Consider the following 20017-nt stretch of genomic DNA (forward strand, 5'->3'; position numbering starts at 1 on the left):
CTAACTTCGCTCAGAATGATGTTCTCCGGTTCCATCCATTTACTTGCGAATGATAAAATTTCATTCTTCTTCATGGCTGAGTAAAATTCCATTGTGTATAAATACCACATGTTCTTGGTCCATTGAAGATTGACAATATCTTAACCAATATGACAAAACAGAGGAGGGAAAAGGCCAAATTGATAAGATCAAAGATAAGAAAGGTGACAGAAACCACAAATACTAACAAAATCCAGAGGATCATTAAGGAACACTTTGAAAACTTATATTCAAGTAAACTGGAAAATCTAGAAGAAATGAATAGATTTCCAGATATATATAACCAACCTAAAGTGAACCAAGAAGATATTAATCACCTAAGTAGATCTGTAGCAGGGAGGGGGACCAGAAGAGAAGCAGACAGGATGTGTTTTGATAATGAGGCAGGGGGAAGGGAAGGCAAAGCAGAGATAAAAACTTAAAAGAATTGAAACATGAAGTAGGTCACATAGCTCTGGGGGAATGAAATAGCCAGTGAAGTCACATACAGCCGTATGTGGGTTGAGCTTTGCTTTTTGCTTCTGTAACCTGCTTGGAAGGGTATATAAGGTAAGACTTCTTTGTCTTGGGGCTCAGCTATTGGACACAAGTCCACTGAGTCTATGCCAGCACAATAAAACATTGCTTCCTGCTAAACTGCCTCAGTGTCCCATATCTCAGCTTAAGTTTGCTGCAGCAGATCTATAACAAGCAATGCGATTGAAACAGTAAAAAAGAGTCTCCCTACAAAGAAAAGCCCAGGACCTGATGGATGCACAGCTGAATTCTACTAGACTTTTAAAGAAGAACTAATACCAATACTCCTCAAACTTTTCTAGGAAATAGAAAGCTAAGAAACACTATCAAATTCATTCTGTGAAGCCAGTGTTTTACTCATTCCAAAACCCAAGAAAGGTGCAACAAAAAAGGAATTACAGACCAATATCTTTAATGAACATAGATACAAAAATTCTCAACAAAATACTGGCAAATCGAATTGAACCACACAGCAAATAGATCATACAACATGACCAAGTCAGTTTCATTCCAGGGATGCAGGATGGTTCAGCATACACATCTAGAAATGTAATGCCACATATAAACAGAATCTGAGACAAAAGCCTTTGACAAAATTTAGCACTCTTTCATGATAAAAGCACTAAAGAAGCTAGTAATAGAAGAAATGGTCCTCAACATAATAAAGGCTGCATATGACAAACCTATAGCCAACATTAAACTAAATGGAAAACAACTGAAACCATTAAAGTCAGGAACAAGACAAGGATTTTGCTTTCCCCACTCCTATTCAGTATAGTCTTAGAATTCCTAGCCAGATCAATAAGAAAATATCAAGAAATAAAAAGGATTCAAATAGGGAGGAGGAAGTCAAACTATCTCTATTTGTAGATGATATGATCTTATACCTGAAACACCCTAAAAACTCTACCAGAAAACTTTTAGAAATCATAAACTCTTTAGGCAAAGTAGCAGGATACAAAACTAATATACTGAAAGCAGTAGTCTTCTTATATACCAATAATGAGCAGACAGACAAGAAATCAGGGAAACAATCCCATTTACAATAGCCTAAAAAAAGAAAAAAACCTAGGAATAAATTTAATGAAGGAAACCAAAGACCTTTTCAATGAAAGCTATAAACCACTGAAGAGAGAAACGAAGGAGACATCAGAAGATGGAAAGATCTCCTATGCTCGTGGATTGGCTGAATCAATATTGTGAAAATGACTACACTACAAAAGCAATCTACATGTTCAGTGCATTCCTATCAAAATCCCAATGACATTATTTACAGAGAGAAAAATCAATCCTAAAATTCATATGCAAGTATAAAAGATTTCAAATAGCCAAAGCAATTCTGAGCAAAAAGTCCAATGCTGGAAATGTCAAAACTTCCCACTTTAAGCTTACAGTACAAAGCTATAACAATAAAAACAGCATGGTATTGGCACACACACAAAAAAAAAAGAGACACAAGAACCAATATGTTAGAAGACCTAGACATAAACCCACACTGCTACAGCCAACTCATTTTTGACAAAGGAGCCCACAGTGCACGATGGAGAAAAGACAGCCTCTTCAACAAATGTTGCTGGGAAAACTAGATATCCACATGTAGAAGACAAACTAGATTCCTGTCTCACCCTGTACCAATATCAACTCAAAGTGGGTCAAAGACCTTGATAGAGGTCTGAAACTTGGAAACAACTCCAGGAAGTAGTAGGAAATACACTGGAATATATAGGCATAGAGAAAGACTTCCTAAATAGAACACCAGCAGCTCAACATCCAAGAGAAATAATGAACAAATGGGACTACATCAAACTAAAAAGCTTCTACACAGGAAAAGAAACAGTCACAGGACTCATGAGACTGTCCACAGAATGGGAGAAAATCTTTGCCAGCTATTCATCTGATAAGGGACTAATATCCAGAATCTACAGGAAACTCAAAAGGCAATTCCTAAAGAATCAACATCCCAATAAAGAAATGGGCATGAATTGAATAGGGAATTTTCAAAGGAAGAGTTCTAAATGGCCAGTAAATACATGAAGAAGTGTTCAGTTTCCCTGGCTCTAAAAGAAACACAAATCAAAACTTAAGATTTCATCTCACCCCAGTTAGATGGCCGTCTTCACAAGAGCAGAAACAACAAATGCTGGCAAGGACATGATGAAATAGAAACCTTTATACAATCATTTTGTAAAACAGTATGGAGAGTCCCCAAAAAGCTAAAACTAGAACTGCCATATGATCCAGTGATTCCATTCCTGTGCATATATCCAAAGGAACATAAGTCAGGATACAATAAAGACACTTATACATCAATGTTTATCACAATACTGTTCACAGTAGCCAAGCTATGGAAATAACCTAGATGTACCGATGATTGGATTAATAAATAATGATTGGATTATTAAATTATTATACATATGTATATAAAGGGGTTTTACTTAGCAATAAGGAAAAATGATACCATGTAGTTTCAAGGTAAATGGATGCAACTGGAGGACATCATGTTAAGTGAAGTAAGCCAGGTGCAGAAAGATGAACGCTGCATGTTTTCTCTCATATGTGGAAGATGGATCCAAAAGATAAATTTATATACAAAAACAGCCATGATCATATACAAACATGTGTAGAGCATGTTTGTAATAGTGGAACTATACTATGGAACTTGGGGAAGGAGGGAAAGAAAAAGAGAATAATAGAGCCAGCAATATTGTAATATAACATCTGTGAAGGTAGAGGCTATAATAATATGTATTGAAAGTTGTTGAAAAATGGGGGAATGGGAGGGAAGGAGTAAGGGAGAGTAATGGAAGGGGTTAAACAGACCGAAGTAAAGTATAACTCACAGCAGGGATATATCAAGAAATCCCTTTGAACATTGGTTTAGAAATTAGTAAGGAAAGACAGGACTATAAAATAGATACAATGTTTGGGGGTTACTTGTGGGAGAGTGAGGGTGAATGAAGGAGATTAAGGTGAGGGAATATGTTTGGTGGACTTCATATACTTACATGAAATGCAACAATGAAACCTCTGCAGTGCTTTAAGGGGGGGAAGGGCCAAGGGGGAGAGATGATAGATATTATACATTGGTTAATATATAACCAATGTTATAATATATAATTCAGCCTATTCAGAATTGTCACAGTGAATACCCCCCTGTACAAAATATATATCCTAATAAAATTAAAAGCAATTGGGGAGGGGTAAACCCATTCATAATATAATTAAAATAGAGTGATATATATATATCTTATAAACCAAATATAATAAAAATATTAATGGTATAACCTAGATAGTGGATATATGCTTGTCTATGCTAGCATTCTTTCAATTTTACCAAATATTTTAAATTTTCCCTTAAAACTTTGAGGAAAAAATTAGTAAAAGACATGAAAGATAAAATGGAAGTTAAAAAGGATAAAGAAATCAAAGAAGATCTTAAAAATATGAAGATATTCCATGTTCATAGGTTGGAAAATTCAATATAATTATGATTTCAGTTCCTTTCATATTGATATTCAACTTTAATGCAATTCCTTCAAATCCTAGGAAGGTTTTTGTAGATGTAGTCAAGAATATGTTAAAATTTATATGGAAGCAAAGGAAGTTGATTAGCTTAAATAATTTTTAAAAGAGAATAAAGTAGTAGGAATCACCCCACTACATTTCAATACTTACTCTATAGTCACTGTATTCAATACCATATGGTATTGGAAGAGGAGTTGAACAACTAAGTCAATGGAACAGAACAGAGAGCCCAGAAATAGACCCAAACACGTATGGCCAGTGATTTTTTTTTTTTTTTTTTTACAAATACTCAAAAGCAATTCAGTGGAAGAGAGATACTCTTTTTTAGCCTTTCAACAAAATTTAGAACTGTTCTTTTGCAAAAGAAACTTTTAAGAAGAATAAGCTACAGACTAGTGGGAAATACTTGTAAACTATATTTAACAAAGGAATCAAACCTAGACTATGAGTGCTGCAATAAACAATGGAAATGATCTGAGGAGCTGTGGGATTTAGGACATAGCAATGTACAGAAGCAACATGAACACCTGATGAAGTAATGGAAGTTTCAGGACAGATCTGGGAAACAATTGCCCAGATAATACCAAGTGGACAGAGGGCATTGGGAAGGAGACTTCTAAGGGCTGAAGAGGGGAGGATGAGATGGATACATTTTGAATATTCTTTTGTTTTAGTATTTGAAAACTGGGAGTGATGAGGATGTGACACTTCTAATAAAAAAAGACTGGTAGGTATATAGAGAAAACAGCAAAGGAAGAAAAGCAAGGCAAATAACAACTTTAGGAGAAACAAAAGGAAAACCCGGCAGCAGAAAGTATTCACATAGTCAGCATAATAATGTCTAATTCATAATTGATTAATCAAATTGGTATTATAATTGGAAATGAAGGATCAGGAGTTACAGAAACTAAATTAATGGTTATAAATTTAAAATCAATCATATACTGTTGATATAACCATATTATTTCAAAATACAGTATTATGTTTTGGAAAAGGAAAAGATTAAAAGACTAAACAGTGGTTTTTCTGGACCCAGTTTTGGAGTTAGGATAGATGGAGCAAGTAGCTGCTGTTTTTATTACTTTTGTGAAAGTTTTTTTTTTTAACTGGGGTATGCATTTTATTTTTTTTTTTAGTATTTTCCTTTAAAGCAAAAGGCATAGTCCTTTAGTAGAAAGGGGATACCTTAATCTAGTTGTCTGTGGAACTACAGTGAATAATTTTGTTTCCAGCTATTAATTAATCCAGATACCATTTTATTAACCAGTATGTGTCCATTCCCACATCAATACTAGAATCTGCCCTTCCAGGGAACATCACAGTCTATGAGCTCATGAAATGTTACAGAAAGAGCATAGACAAATCATGGATGGAGAGGCTGTTCATTCCCGCTGTCAGCACCATAGAGGATACAGGATGCCTAGAAGTCTTGGGGAGTTTTGGGAGCTGTGCCTTTGCAGTGTCAGTCCCTTGCCCTTCTGTAGTATTGTGGTGCAAGCACACCAAGGACAAGGAACCTAACATCTGCACCCCCATTTCTGCATCTGCAGCAGGAAAATAACCTTATAAGGCTTTTATAAGGATGGTAAATAATACATGTCATGTAGCTAAATAGTACTTCCAAAAGAGTATTATTATTCTTGAAATAATAAATAGCATTAATAGTCATATTAATATCATTCTGTATAATTGTGGGTTTGTACTGGTTAATTTGCCATATCTCAGCTTTCTAGTGCTTGATGTTTACTATTAGGCCTCATGCAGAATGATGCCAGAGGACTAGTTACATAACTAATAAAAACCCTCACTGAAAAGGTATTGCCAGAGCCATCCCAGGGTTGGATATAGCAACATGGGCTGGGCAGGGCAGGGGGAAAAGGAAGGCTTCAACTGTTCAGTGACTTTTGCGTTTTTAATATTGCTGAACTTGTTCTCAGCCAAAGTCCTGATTGCTGTTACTGTGAAAGAAGTCGCTCCAAGGTGCTTTTAGCTAATGGTCCAGAATTCATTATCAAGGACTATTTGTGTTGTTCTGGGGGCAATGCTGCAGAATAGAATATTCGTGTATTTTTAACTTTTTTTTATAACTCTAGTAATCAAAAGGTCATAATTTGTTGTAATGATGCTATAATTAAGTTGTGGTAAATGATAGCATTTGTAGATTTTATAACCAAAATTGATTCATAAAATGAATACAGTCCCAGCAGTTTATGTTAACATAATTAAATGGAAATGTAATTCTAACTCAGTTTGCTTATTAAATTGAAAATTACTGGGTTATGAGCACTCTTACATTTCTGTCAAAATTGGTGTAAGTCTAGAATTACATGAAATATCCATTAAAATAAAGCATATTTAAGGCTCTATTGCTGGTGGCGAATAAATTTCTTAAAGCACATGCAGATAGATGGTGTGAGAGCACGTGCATGCAGTCAGGTTCCAGCTAATGCCTCTTCTCTTTCCTCTGCAGCCATTGGTTTAACCCTGGGGCTAGGACAGAGCATGGCCAGGTAAGGTCTGTTCTAATCCAAAAGGAGGTTAGTCTCTTTCAAATACTTACCTATTTTCCTTTAGGATAATAGGTCAGCTTTATTGGAAGAGATATAAATCCCCAGCTTATTTTTAAAGGAGTTAATTGTGCCAACGCTTAATAGATTGACCAAATGAATGATCCTGTTAGCATCAGAGTTTTCTCTTACTGCCACCTTCCTGAGTCACACGATGACTTCCATGTAAACACCCAGAACTCATTCATGTGTTGGACTTCATTACTAATAAATGGTTTTTGCAAAATTACCATAGCAAAGCAGTCTACATGCTTTAAAAATTAATTTGTCTTAAACATAAGATCTACACAGGAATATTTTTGTTTGAAGTTTTTGTTTGAAGTTTAGAAGGTGGCAATAGTTTCTTACAAGTTTACATTGTCTCCCCCAGTGAACTTTTTAAATATTTTTTTGACGTACATGACATCACAATGATTAGTTGACTTAGCAAGAATTTGACATGCATTAAAGTTGTCTTCACATATAAAATAAGCAGATTACTTTCTTTGTCTCATGAATGTATTAGTTCTTGCTCTAAAGCATGCTAATATAATTTGGGACTTAAATTGTGTTAAGTTTTAAGGGACATACATTTTAGGGTTTGAATCAACACAAGGTTTTTTTGTTGTTTTTGTTCATCATGAATGATTAGTTAATTTTTCATTGGGTGATCCACGAGAAAGAACACTTCTAAAATACATGGGAGTGATAAACCTAAATCCTTTGAAATCATTTCTTCTGAGAGGTAGAAAGGGAGGTAGGCGGTAAATTGAAGGCTGTGCTTGGTAATGGTAATCACTGACATCGCTCATTGGTGCTGTCTGATGTCTCAAACTGGCAGCCAGTTTACAATTGGATACAGTTGTCATGGTGTCCTTGGCATAAGAGGAAGTTGCCCTGTGCCTCATATAATCTCTACTCTACTTTTTAACACTTGAGCCTAGCTAAAAAAGAAAAAAAACGCCTTGGGAATTCAAATTCAGTTGTAATGATTTTTCATCATTTTGCCCTTTTCCAAAAAAGGGATTTGCCTCTTTAAAGACATTTCTTAGAGCTAAGGGATAGAGCCCTGCCTACCAAGTGCAAGACTCTAAGTTAAAAACTCCAGTACTACCAAAAAAAGAAAGGATACTTTTCACATTAATTATAGAATGTTTGCTGTGATTTCTAAAAGTTTCTAAACTATGCTGTTAAATTCATAATGTATTTATCTTACTTATTATCCATAATGCAAAAATTAGACTTTCTGCTCTCCTAAGGGACTCATATTCCTGCATATACAATGCTTACAATAAAATTCTTCTGTTGCCTATGTTAAGTTGCATAAGAAGACACTTTATCTCAAGATGTAATTTTTTAAAGCTCTTCTTTTTTACTATTTAGAATTAAGAGAAATACTTGATGACATTATAAATTTATGTCTTGGATTATAATCTAAACTTTGGGTTCCAGTCAAGATTTTTTCGGCAACAGCTAAAAATTAATACCTCAGCTCAGTGTTACCTAACATGTGCAAGGCACATGGAGAGAAGGGCTCAATTCCCAGTACTGGGGAGAAAAAAAAAGTTCAAAAGCTAGTAACTTATGAGGAGGAGAGTTGACCAATTCTTTTTCATTCTTTAAGTTTTATGAATTTTTGACAAATATTTAAATAAGCTTTTTGCTTAAACTTTGGTATAGCATTTTGGATTTTTATCTTGAATAGGGAGGTTATTGGTAAATACAGTTAATTATTCCTACTTGGGGTAGACTCAAACACTGAATCATTGAATACTGAATCATTGCTCTCAGGGGAACTAAACAGTTAGGTTCCTTCAAGCCTCTGGTCACAACATCTTCATCACCCAATCAATATGTGACCTTGATTTATGTGTATTTCTGTTTCAGGACCCTTTCTTAGTATGTAGTTCATTATCTCTGAACTCATATCCAATAGCAAGGCTCATATAACACACATGTACTTTCTCTGTAATTCTCATCACAGCCTTCTTGAGCTTCAAACAAAGAACTTCACTATACTTGTGGTTCATTTTAGACAGTGAAATCACCCCTAAAAGCACAAAAATGCCAAAAAAAAGAAAAAACAAAAATCCATAGTGATCAACAGACCACACACAAACACACACACACACACACACACACACACACACACACACACACACACACTACAAGCAAAACAAAACAAAAAAACCCATCTGTTCACAGAATGAGAGCTACAAGATAAGAGTGTCACCTTGGTGGACCTTAGCTAGCAACACTCATTTCAGATGACTCCAATTTTTACCACTGTGCATGTATTGATTTTGGTTTTACAAAAACTTTTAGCAAGTAGATGAATTCACAAATATGGAATCTGAATAGTAAGGATCAACTATACATATATGTACACATATATGTGTGTGTGTATATATATACACACATACACTATAGTTTGAGGGATAAGCATTTCTTAGTTCAACTTAGGTCTAACTATAGCATGATAAACTTTTGGTTAAACCTTGGTCCAAATGATGAGATGCAAAGCCATAAAAAAATTATAAAATCCTCAATGTATTGTTGAATGAATGACTGTTATCATGCATGATCATCTTTTATTTTTCTATACCAGCTTACCAACATAAAGTAATGATAATATTAATTCCACTTCTTTTAAAAACCACTCCTTACTACTTTATCCCAACTTACAATTTTTCTTTCTTGCTATTCTTTGGTGCTTAGTCCTGTTTTGATTTATATTCAGCATCATGATGATACGTTTATTACACATTTATCAAGTAAGTAATCTATCATCATTATCTACCAGATTACTCTCCATTTCAACAAAAGGAGACATTTGTGAAAAATAGCATAGCTTTTCCCCTAACATGGCTATTGTTTGAGCAGGAACAGAAAATCAGTAATTGTAGGATGTCGATAAGTACTTGAGAAAACCATAGAAGAGAGTGCTATAAGGACCATGAAAGAGAAATGCCAAAGTCAGTTCAGGGATGAAAGGAAGGAAAGAGAAGCACGTGTGTGTGTGTGTGCGTGTGCGTGTGCGTGTGCGTGTGTGTGTGTGTGTGTATTTTTCTGAGGCTTTGCCTCCATCAGCGTATTATGGTTTGGCACTTGGACTTAGTTTACAAGTGTCATAAGGAGTTATAGATCATAATTTAAATATTACTTAAGCTGAGGGTGAAGAGACTTGAAATTATTTTGCAGATATTTGAGGAGTTACCCAAAAGGGACTCCAGTAGAGACATTCCTGAGCCTAAATGCCTTGTCCAAATCAGGCAAGAGTTCCTTGCAGTAAGAATTGTCCTCTTTTGTTTTTCTTCCTTTTGTTTCAGGAACTTGAGACTTAATAATGTTGTAAAAATATCATTAATAGCCAGAGAAATTCTTAATTCCCTTTCTGTAACAATAAGAACCATTATTCACAAGGGATACTTCTTCCTGGTTTAATTCAGCAATTTTAAAAATTGTGTGCTTAGGTTTGCATTTATGGATTTTAATGTAATTCTTATATAAGTCATTTTTTAATATACATCTGCAGGTCACTAATAAGGGAATTGTATCTCCGTTTGACCTAAGTCCCGCAATCTGAAAGTTGGAAGGTAAGAAACACTTCGCACCATATTCAGAAGTTCTGTTTTTAATCAGAGATGAATTAATTTCATAATTGAGTCAGAACCCTAAAAGTGACCTCATTTGTGACACTGATAGGAGTTCAAGCAAACAGAAAAATTATGAATAAGAAGAATGAAGAATTTCTTAAAATCCAGTGTGCTGCTTATGCTTATCAGGACAGGGATGAAGGATTCTTATTTATCTTACTGTGACTTCTTAATCTGATTTCCTTTTTTTAAGAAACATACTGGGAATCTAGTCACATCCTAGATTAACTTTTTCCTCATTGCTCTTTAGAATATCTCCATTCATGTATTAACTTTTAGATTCATGACCTAAAGGTCTGAGTATATTTTTTAGGGTTAGTGGAGTGGCTTAAGTGGTAGAGTGCCTACCTAGCAAGTGTGAGGCCCTGAGTTCAATCCCCAGTAGTACCAAAATTTAAAAAAAAAAATTCCTGAGTCTGTTTTTTATCTAAGCTACATTTTAAAGTTGCAAAGGAGTACCCAGATTTATAATTTTATTGGTAAAGTGAGACAGTTTTGTGATTGCTTTTTATATAAACCCAGTACATTATTGCAATAGCTGTCTCTTTTTTTATACAGTGCCCATCAAAACCATAAATTTGAGGAAGAAGACATTTTTATATGGGTCTGTTAGATGTAGATAGAACATCAAAGTTCAGAGAACATGCTGCCTTCATTTAACTTCATTCAGGTGGTAGACTCAGAACTATCCAGACCCAGTAAGTACAAGTTAATGTTTATTTTGGTCATTCTAGTTGTATTTTTTAAACTGCAGAATTTTCTTATTTCAGGACATTGTATTTGAACTGTTTTAACACAAACCTCAAGAAAAGTGTTCAAGTATCTTTTATCTTAAAATTAGAAGAGTTAATTGTCATTAGTTTTATGATGGAGGTAGAGATTTCATCATCTTACCTCTAGCTATCTGTGTCACAAATGTTGGTTTGTCTATATGTATATACGTGCCACTAGACTTAGAAATGCCAAAATAATTACTTTTTTATTTTCAAAAACAATTCAGTGTTCATGGTACGAAGTGTTTCTAAATTGAAACACTTTCAGATTAATGGACTTAAGATAAATGGTTGCTATTTTCTATAAGAAGTCATAATAAAATATGGCTTCAGCTACATATCAGATGCTGGATTGCACTCCCTATTTCATTGCCTCATTTATACATTCACTCATTCATTCATTCAATAAATACTGATTGAGTACTAAAAATGTTTTGAACATAGTGCTGAACCCTAGAGATGCAGACAAACTGAATAAGTGACACAAAGGGCCAGTCATGAGCCAAGTGCAGTACACACCCCACACTAGAAGTTCATTATGGCTCCAGTATATCACTTAGAGATAGGAGGTTAGGTCACAGGTAGGAGGAAGCATAATAAATTATATCAGTTTACAGATATAACCATATTAAGAAGGACCATGAAAGCCTTGTACAAGATAAAATCAGATTAATTTTAGAAAGCTCATATTGGCTTCAATGTAAAGAATAGATTAGCTGGAAGGAACACTGGAGGAAGGGAGGCCATTTGAAAGGCTGTTACACATGAGAGAAAGGATGGTCTGGACTAGGATGGTAACAGTAATTATAGAAAACGGTAGATAGTTAAAGAGAAATTTGAGATATACTTAATTACATGTGTTTATTTATGCTAAAACATTCCTGAAGAAACAATCAAACTGTATTTTTGATGATCTAATTAAAATGAATAATTGATTCTAAATGATATCAATAAATGGTTCAAAGCAGTTATCCTTCATTAAAAGTTATTGATAGTGGTCAGGAAACACCTAGTGACAATCAGGCTCATTAATCATAACCATAATGGTAGAATGTAAGTCTCAGCATTTTCTTACCACAGCTGGGATTAGAACCCAGGTCTGTCTTGTATTACTACTTTTAATTTGTGGCCAGATGCTTTTGGTGGACACCTGTAATCCTAGCTACTTGGGAGGCTAAGATCAGGAGGAGCGTGGTTTGAGACCAGCCTAGACAAATAGTTTGTGAAACCCTATCTCCAAAATAACCAGGGTAAAATTGATTGGAGGTTTGGCTCCAAGCAGTAGAGCACCTGCTTCTGTAAGCTTGAAGCCCTGAGTTCAAACCTCAGTCCCATCAAAAAAAAAAAAACCTATTTTTACTAGGGTTAGTTTCCAATATGCTATACAACTTTTTGTAGTATAGTCTCTGTATAAGCAAACATCTGCTTAGATAACACTAGCTACTTTGAGTGAACACATAGTGGAGAGTATTGACTTTTTTTTCTTGACAGGGTAAAATTAAGTGAGAAGGGAAGTGGATGGTAAGACATTTTCAGGAAACAAATATATATTTTTTCTGAGTTTATTCCAAGCCAATCTTTTTATTGAAGAAGAATGTATTAAGTGTCTTTCCTTACTATGGTAGGCCAGTAAGTACAGAGAAAATTATATCGCTCTTTCATATAGGTAACATGGCCTCAAAACATCAGAGTGAATGCAGGGATAGAGAGGTTGTATTACTTCAACAGGGCTATTCCAGAGAACCAGGAACAGAATTGAGTTCTAGACTTCCAGCCCAGGCTTTTCATTAACTGTCTGAGAGAGCAGTCATTTTGCTCTCAGGGACGGGATTGCCAGCTTGGAATTTAATCCAACATTTAGTGACATTTTGCAACAGAGACATAGCAAGATCTTTAAGAGAAACTAATAGAGAAAGAAGTAATGTAAGTGAACAAATTAGAATCCCCTTGAATAGGAAGAATATTGTCTTCCTTGCAAAATAATATAATGACAATATTTTTGTTTTTACAACTTTGTCTTAACACTTTGTATAGCATCAGCTTCTGAGAGATACCCGAGCTGAAAGAGGACACAAGAAAAACTGTTCTGTGAAAACAGCCAGCAGGTAAGCCTTCAGAATCACTTTTCATTCTCACCATTAAATCATGTACTGTTTTTTTTTTCTTATGCTAATAAGGAATGTGGTGAGTTGTAGTTTGGGTTGCCTTTAGTTCTAAAAAACTGGCTTCAAATATTTTGTCTTGTTTATCAGAATCTATTTCAGGATTACTAGTAATGAAAACAAAGATACCATTTCATTTAAAGGTGATGAAAAATAAAGGGTGAATTTAAAAAAAATTTCTGTCTTCCATCACCAGTGAATTTTAGTTCTGCGTTTAGAATAGTCATTTTATCTTTTTAATGTTAAGAAAATGGAGTTAATAATCTTTTCCTTGAAATTTAAATGGTACTTAGAACTTAAGAGGAATTTGTATGTTAATTCTAATAACATATACAGGAGTAGAGATTGAGAAGGAAATAGTGCCTTTTTTAAAAAGTGATTCTAGGATCCTTTTTCATTTCATGTTACTAAGTCAGTGTTTTTGTTTTGTTTCATTTTATTTTGTTCAGTACAAATGATTTTTCCACAGTTTGCTTTCAACAGTGTATTTTTTAATTTTGCATGTGGTGTTTTCCAAGACTTAATTTTTGTTTAGATGAAAATCGCTATATCCTTCTTGCCTGAATATTGATCAGAACTACTACTCTGAGATTTCTACTTATTTCATTCTTAACAAGATAAGACACCTGACCTCAGCAACCATCACTGCATCCATATTTCCCAGTGCTGGTCTGCTGGCCACTGAGTTTATCCTTGCTAGCAGGTAGTGTGTCTAAAACATACCGTGTTGTACAATGGATCCCAAATGAAAAGTTACTAGAATCTGCAGAAGCAAATACAAATCCTATATGACATACCTACTTTAGACAATCAAAACTTGCCAAACATAAAACGAGATAATCCATCATCAGTGATTTCAACACAAACAAGTATTAGGTTTTCCCCTATAGATTATCAAATAATTATGGATAAAATGATCATGGAAATAAAATGGACAGGCAGCAAATTGTTGTTAAAATTAGAGTGAAAAACATACATAATTGTTACAAATTAAAAGAATGATTGATGAAGAGATAATTACTAAATGGAACATGCATCTGAAAAAATAAAGCAGAATGTGGTATAATATTAAAGGAGGCTGTTTTAAATTTGTATACATAGGGTGAGGTAGCTTTGACCTTACACAGGAGGCAACCCAGCCTAGCTAAATCAGAGTAAAATAGGGAATCTCAGGACTTGTACACTTGCTTTGGGACAGATAGTAACTGCGCCACACAGAAAGATTTGGACCTCTGGTCCAAGTATCTTCAGGAATAAATTCTGGTAGCCACAAGGCTATGTCTACAGGAGCTTAGAAAGCTTGATGTAAGTGGGTGACAAATTAATCTGTCTTTGTTATGGCCCTCCAAGCTTCAGAGTTGGAGAAATACATTACCGCCTCTCTTTGAAAATTCGAAGAAAGGATATCTCTCTGACCAAGAGTTATTTCATGGGTGGGTGGGTGTGATGACAGTGGTTTCTGGTATCAGAGCTTCTCCACTCTTAGGCATACAACCCCAGTGGCTAAACTGCTTGAGGCTGACACAGATGACTGGTGTTTCCTTACAAAAGAACAGGAACTCACACAGGCCAAGATAATAAGACATTTGAAGAGAAAAAGCAGTCTGTTGGGTTACAATTTCCAAAGACGCTGAAATGTTAGTACATGTGAGTCAAACATATAAATACATGTCAACCAAGAGAGATGGTTGACGATAGTGACAACTTGAAGCAAGAAAAATAATACATTTAAGAACCAGATATTTGAGAGAGCCATCATTGCCTCCACCTCTCTGTCCTGTCTCTATGTCCTTCCCTCTTTTCCTCCTTCTCTTTTTTCTTCTTTCCATAAAAGAAAACATGTATGTTCTAAATATCCTTCTCAAGTTCAAAAACAAAAACAACGTGTGCTATATTCATAGAGCAGAATATAACTCATGATTAAAAAGTAATGAATATTGATACATTTAACACATTTACATAAAACTGTAGGAAATACAAGCTAATGTACTGGGACAAAAAATAGATCCACCATTGTTGGGGCAGAGGGTAGAGGCTGGGGAGGCACAGGAAGAAAGGATTGCAAAGGGACATGAGGAAACGTCTGACTAACAGTCTTCATTTTCTTGATTATGGTGGTGATTTCACACATGTGTATGTCAAAACATCAAATTGTATACTTTACATATGTGCAATTTATGTCAACTGCTAAGCTAATAATGAAGCTGCCAAAGCTGTTAAAATTAATCAATTCTTCTTTTTCTATTTCATTCCAAGTACAAGCTAAAGTCTTATCCTAGCCTACATGGCCCAGTGTGATCTGGCCCTGGGCTGCTTGCTTCCTCCCGAACTTCATCTCTTCCCACTTTAACTCATTTTCCTGCACCTGCCACACTGGCCTCTTTGCCCTGCCTCCAGACACCAGTCCTGCTCACAGCTAAGGGTCCTCTGTGTTTCTAGTGTTATATGCTTATATTACTGCTTCTTGGAGTTTGTAGTTTAATATTACATGTTGATATCTTGCTGTGACCCTCCCCACACTCATATCTGATTTTCTCTCTCCCGTTCCAAGTAAATATTTATTATGGTCATATGCATGTAGACATTATTCACATGTGTGTAACTTTCAGTTGTAGAGATCATTGTTTTGTTTTTCATTTCTTTTTTTTCCTACATGCTTCTCCCTAACTCATCAACGACCTCTTCCCAGAAGTGTAACTCCTTCCAGTTTTTTGTCTGGAATGGAGGGCATTCCTCTTGAGCCCTCCATTGTCAGGTCTACTCTGAACCTCCTGAACATCTAATGTCTCACAATCACTCTTCACTGGCATCCTGAGGATTTCCTTCACCCCCTCTGTGAGGTTCTTCTTCCCTGATCTCATGGTGTTATCTCTCTTGAGCTTTCTGAAAAAGACAACAAGTGTCATTATATTTATAGGATTTTGTATGTCTGAAAATGTCTGTATTGTCTCACATTGACTGATTTAGCTGAGAATTGAAATCTGCCTCAGGATTTTGATGCTTTTACTCCATTGTCTTTCACTTTTCAGTAGTTGCCATTTTCTCTGTTCTTTTATTTGGTTGTTGCAGCATCCTTAAATAATCCTCTTTTTTAACTTTATATATGTATAAGTTTTATACATACACATATAATCATCTTCTTAGAAGATTCCTGGGCAGTGTCTCAATGTTATATCCCACATGTTTAACTGACTGAAAAAATTCTCTTATACTCTTCATTTCCAAGATTTTTTTTTTTTTTTGAGATAGGGTTACTATGCAGCTCAGACCGACCTCAAACTCGAGCTCCTTCTGCCTGAACCTCCCAAATGCTGGGATTACAGGTGCATGCAACTTTCCCTGGCCCCAAAATCTCTTCTTGTTTTTTGAACACTCTTTTTCATATATCCTCTTTGTCTTGTTTAGTAAATGTGTTTTGAGAAGGTAAAATCAACATAAGGAATGAAAGACTCAAGTTTAATTTTTTTTATAAATTTTACTAAATACAATATGAAAATTCTTTACCTTATTTGTATGCATTATTTTATATTCCTCTCTTGAAATCCATTTCTTTCTGAGTATTTTTAATACTATCTTGACTTTTCTTAACCCTTTCGGATGAGTGACTGTACTTCCTTTTTTCAGCTTATGGAAAAACAAAGAAAGGTTGAAGAAGAGAACTGTAGTGCATTAAATCAATAAATTGTAGGATCATTTACTCCCCAAATAGACCAAGCAAGTAAGAAAAGATAAATGCACAGGTGGTCTGCTGTTACTGACTCACAACTGAGATTTTGAAGAATGTTACTGTAGCGTGCTCTTACAGAGGACATTCCTCGCAAGATCCCTGAACAAAAATAGGGCTGTGCCATTACAGCTTTAACCTCTAGATTTTAGTACATCTCATGCTCAGCTCCTCAGGGGAATTTTCACGATCTGCCTACAGAGGGAGATATTTACCAATGCAACTAACTATAGTTCATTTTAGTAGTGGTTTTCTGGGTGTCCGTTTTATTCCCTTTCTCCCTTTTTGGCCATACCCACTTTAATAATCATCTGGTCTCTTTGCATGGATAAGGAGTATATAGGGAACTCTCTCGCATCTGTATGACTGTTCCATGTCAAGCAACATAAAAGAGACAACTATTGAGATCTCCTTTAAATACAACCTATTTTAATAATTTCAGTCACTTCTATCAGGAAGCTTGCTTCATCAATAGTGGGCTGTAGCTCTTCAAGGTATCCTGTACTTCTGCGTCTTCACAGAAGACAAGGTTTCTGTGTGTTTCTTAACTTGCCTTTCATGTTTCACATGTCTCCTCCTGGCTTCAGTTGCCATCAGCTGCTCATCACAATATGTCCTTCCATCATACTCCAGGAGTTACTAATAAAATGGTAATACACTATTTTAGTTGTTACATTTATTGTAAATGAGTCACATTCTCATTCTTCACATAAGGTTCTATAATCAAACTTTGGAGAAAGAAATACACTGGCTGTTAGCATATGTATAATTTAATCTTAATTGATTCCAGAAAGTCTTATCATCTATCTTTTAATTTATTGCTTCATTTTTTTTTCCTGAAATGTCTCTTATCGTAAAGGAAATGTATTCTGATAGTTTATGGTGTGAAAAATTTTCCTCATAGTATTATCTTCATGTATTCCTTTGATGTGTTTTCCCAACGTTTTGCATTTTAGTGCTTATAGTTAACATGTTTCCTGACTTATTTCTCTTCCACATTGCTTATATCTTGTTTATTATTTACATCTGATAGTTCTGTGTGATTAGGATGATAGAACCTCTGGGAGGTTTTGGGACGATGGGGACTGTTTGTTACTTTGATTTTTTTTTTTTAAGTCAGAGTCTCACTGTGTTACCCAGGCTGGTCCCAAACACCTAGACAGGAGTGATCCTTCTTGACTCATCCCCTCCCCAGTAGGTGGGGAACACAGGTGCCACTGTGTTCAGCTTTTTTATAGGATTTTATTTTCCAGTCATCTTTCCATTTGTTCATGTTCTCTGTCCATTTTCCTACCATCAAGCTTCATCTTAGTTTTATTGCATGTTATTTTTCATCCAATATTTAAAGAGTATCACAGTTTGTTCATGCCATTTGGTCATTTGTACATACCTTACAACTTTGAGAATACACATAAAAACTCAAGAAAAAAATAGAATTATTTCCATGCATAAATCTATAAAAGGATATTTAGTTACTTTTAAAACTACCTACCTATTACCTGTCACTATCAAAATTTAGTAATTAACAAGCATGAATTTTGAATGATTGTTGGATGCAATCAGCTAGCTGAAGTGAAAGCACAACTAAACCTTGGGACAATACACCTAATTACTTTTTTAGAAATACTGATGACATGTAGGTTTTTTGTTTGGTGATGGTGGTTCTGGCATTTGAACTCAGGGCCTAGCAAGCACTTTACAAGTTGAAGCACCACCACCCCACCAACCCTTTAATTTTTCAGGTAGGGTCTCATTTTTTTGTCTGAAGCAGGCCTTAGTCACAGTCTTCCAACCTCCACCTCACTGGTAGCTAGGATTACAGCTACCAGTGTACCACCACAGCCAGCCTAGATTTATTTTTCAACCTATATCTTTTTCTCTTAAATTGTAGACTTGATATCTGTGGCGCAGGTTCACTGTGTACTGGTTACCATCTTATGTGTGCCCAGTCAAACAGAAAATCCTCACATGCAGCAAGCTATATGAAGCAGGTTTATTACTTACCAGCAGACAGCAAGAGACAAGAGAGTTCTAGGATACATTTTGAGCTCACCCCCAGGAAAGCTGCCTGGAGAATATGGAGTCTATACTTCACATGCTATACTTGTATCACAGCTGAGGGATCCAGAAAAGCATCAACCCCAAGTTATATATTGCAGGGGTGATGTGACCCACTAGACTAAAGCATTGAAGAATATCATTTCTAGCAGAAGACAGAATAGAGTCTAGACTATTCTAACTACTCCTGCCCCATCTCAGGAGGTTGCATTCTCTCAGCACATTCTACAGATATTTTTAAGAGCTACAGATGACAACGGGGGTATGTTAGTCAGTTTTCTAATACTGTGACAAAATATCTGCAATAAATCAACCTAACAGAGGAGAGATTTGTTTTGGCTTAGCATCTCAGAGGTTTTAGTCCATGCTCACGTGGCCCCAATTCCGTTTGCTTGTATTGTGACAGAACATCTGTGACAGAGCAGAGCTACTCCCTCATGGCAGCTGGGAAGCAGAGAGAGGGAGGAGCTGTGGATAAAGTACACCCTATATACCCTTCAAAGGCACCTTCTCCAACTAGGCCCTACCTCCTGATAGCCAATTCAGCTATAAATGCATCATTGGATCCATTGATCAGGTTAGCACCTTCAGGACCAACTGGAGACTAAGCCTTCATTCAATGCTTGAGCCTTTTAGGGACATTTTATATCTAAACCACAGTAGGGAGAGATCTGGGTTGGTCCAAGCCTGCTGAAGAAATGTCCTGCAAATACCAATATTTTTTCTACTTTTTGATATGTCAGCATTTAAATGACTGGAGAGGTTGCTTCTCAAAATTAGAAATATCTTTCCCTCTGCCATCACCTCATTTAGAAGCACAATTAAATAATCTCACATTGTTTCTCATGTCAGAAACCTTTGGTTAACACCAGAAAGTTAAATGTCACTTCCCCAAATTCAAAGAAAGCTTGAAATGTGCATTAAATAATGCCTGATGCTAAGTTGTGTTATTCTTGAAAAGATCTTACTCTTTTGACACATTTTTCTCTGATGATTAGTCTTCATTACTGTAAAAAAA

At 35.5% G+C, this 20017-nt stretch overlaps 1 protein-coding gene across 12 annotated transcripts in view; it reads left to right on the plus strand.

Annotated features, from left to right (window-relative positions):
• Positions 1-20017, plus strand: part of Gpatch2 (G-patch domain containing 2) — a 243775-nt gene that overhangs the window by 120534 nt on the left and 103224 nt on the right. For 4 of the 12 annotated variants that reach the window (XR_012438976.1, XR_012438980.1, XM_074048296.1 and 1 more), the window contains 2 exons: positions 6551-6590; positions 13090-13160. Coding sequence is in view for 4 of the 12 variants with exons in the window: in XM_074048296.1 (XP_073904397.1) it covers positions 6551-6590; positions 13090-13160 (111 nt within the window). In the remaining 8 variants the exon portion in view is untranslated. The other 8 variants (XR_012438987.1, XR_012438979.1, XR_012438989.1 and 5 more) reach the window with 6 other exon arrangements.

This window comes from Castor canadensis, chromosome 11 (assembly GCF_047511655.1).
Source record: "Castor canadensis chromosome 11, mCasCan1.hap1v2, whole genome shotgun sequence".
NCBI classification, from domain to species: Eukaryota; Metazoa; Chordata; class Mammalia; order Rodentia; family Castoridae; genus Castor; species Castor canadensis.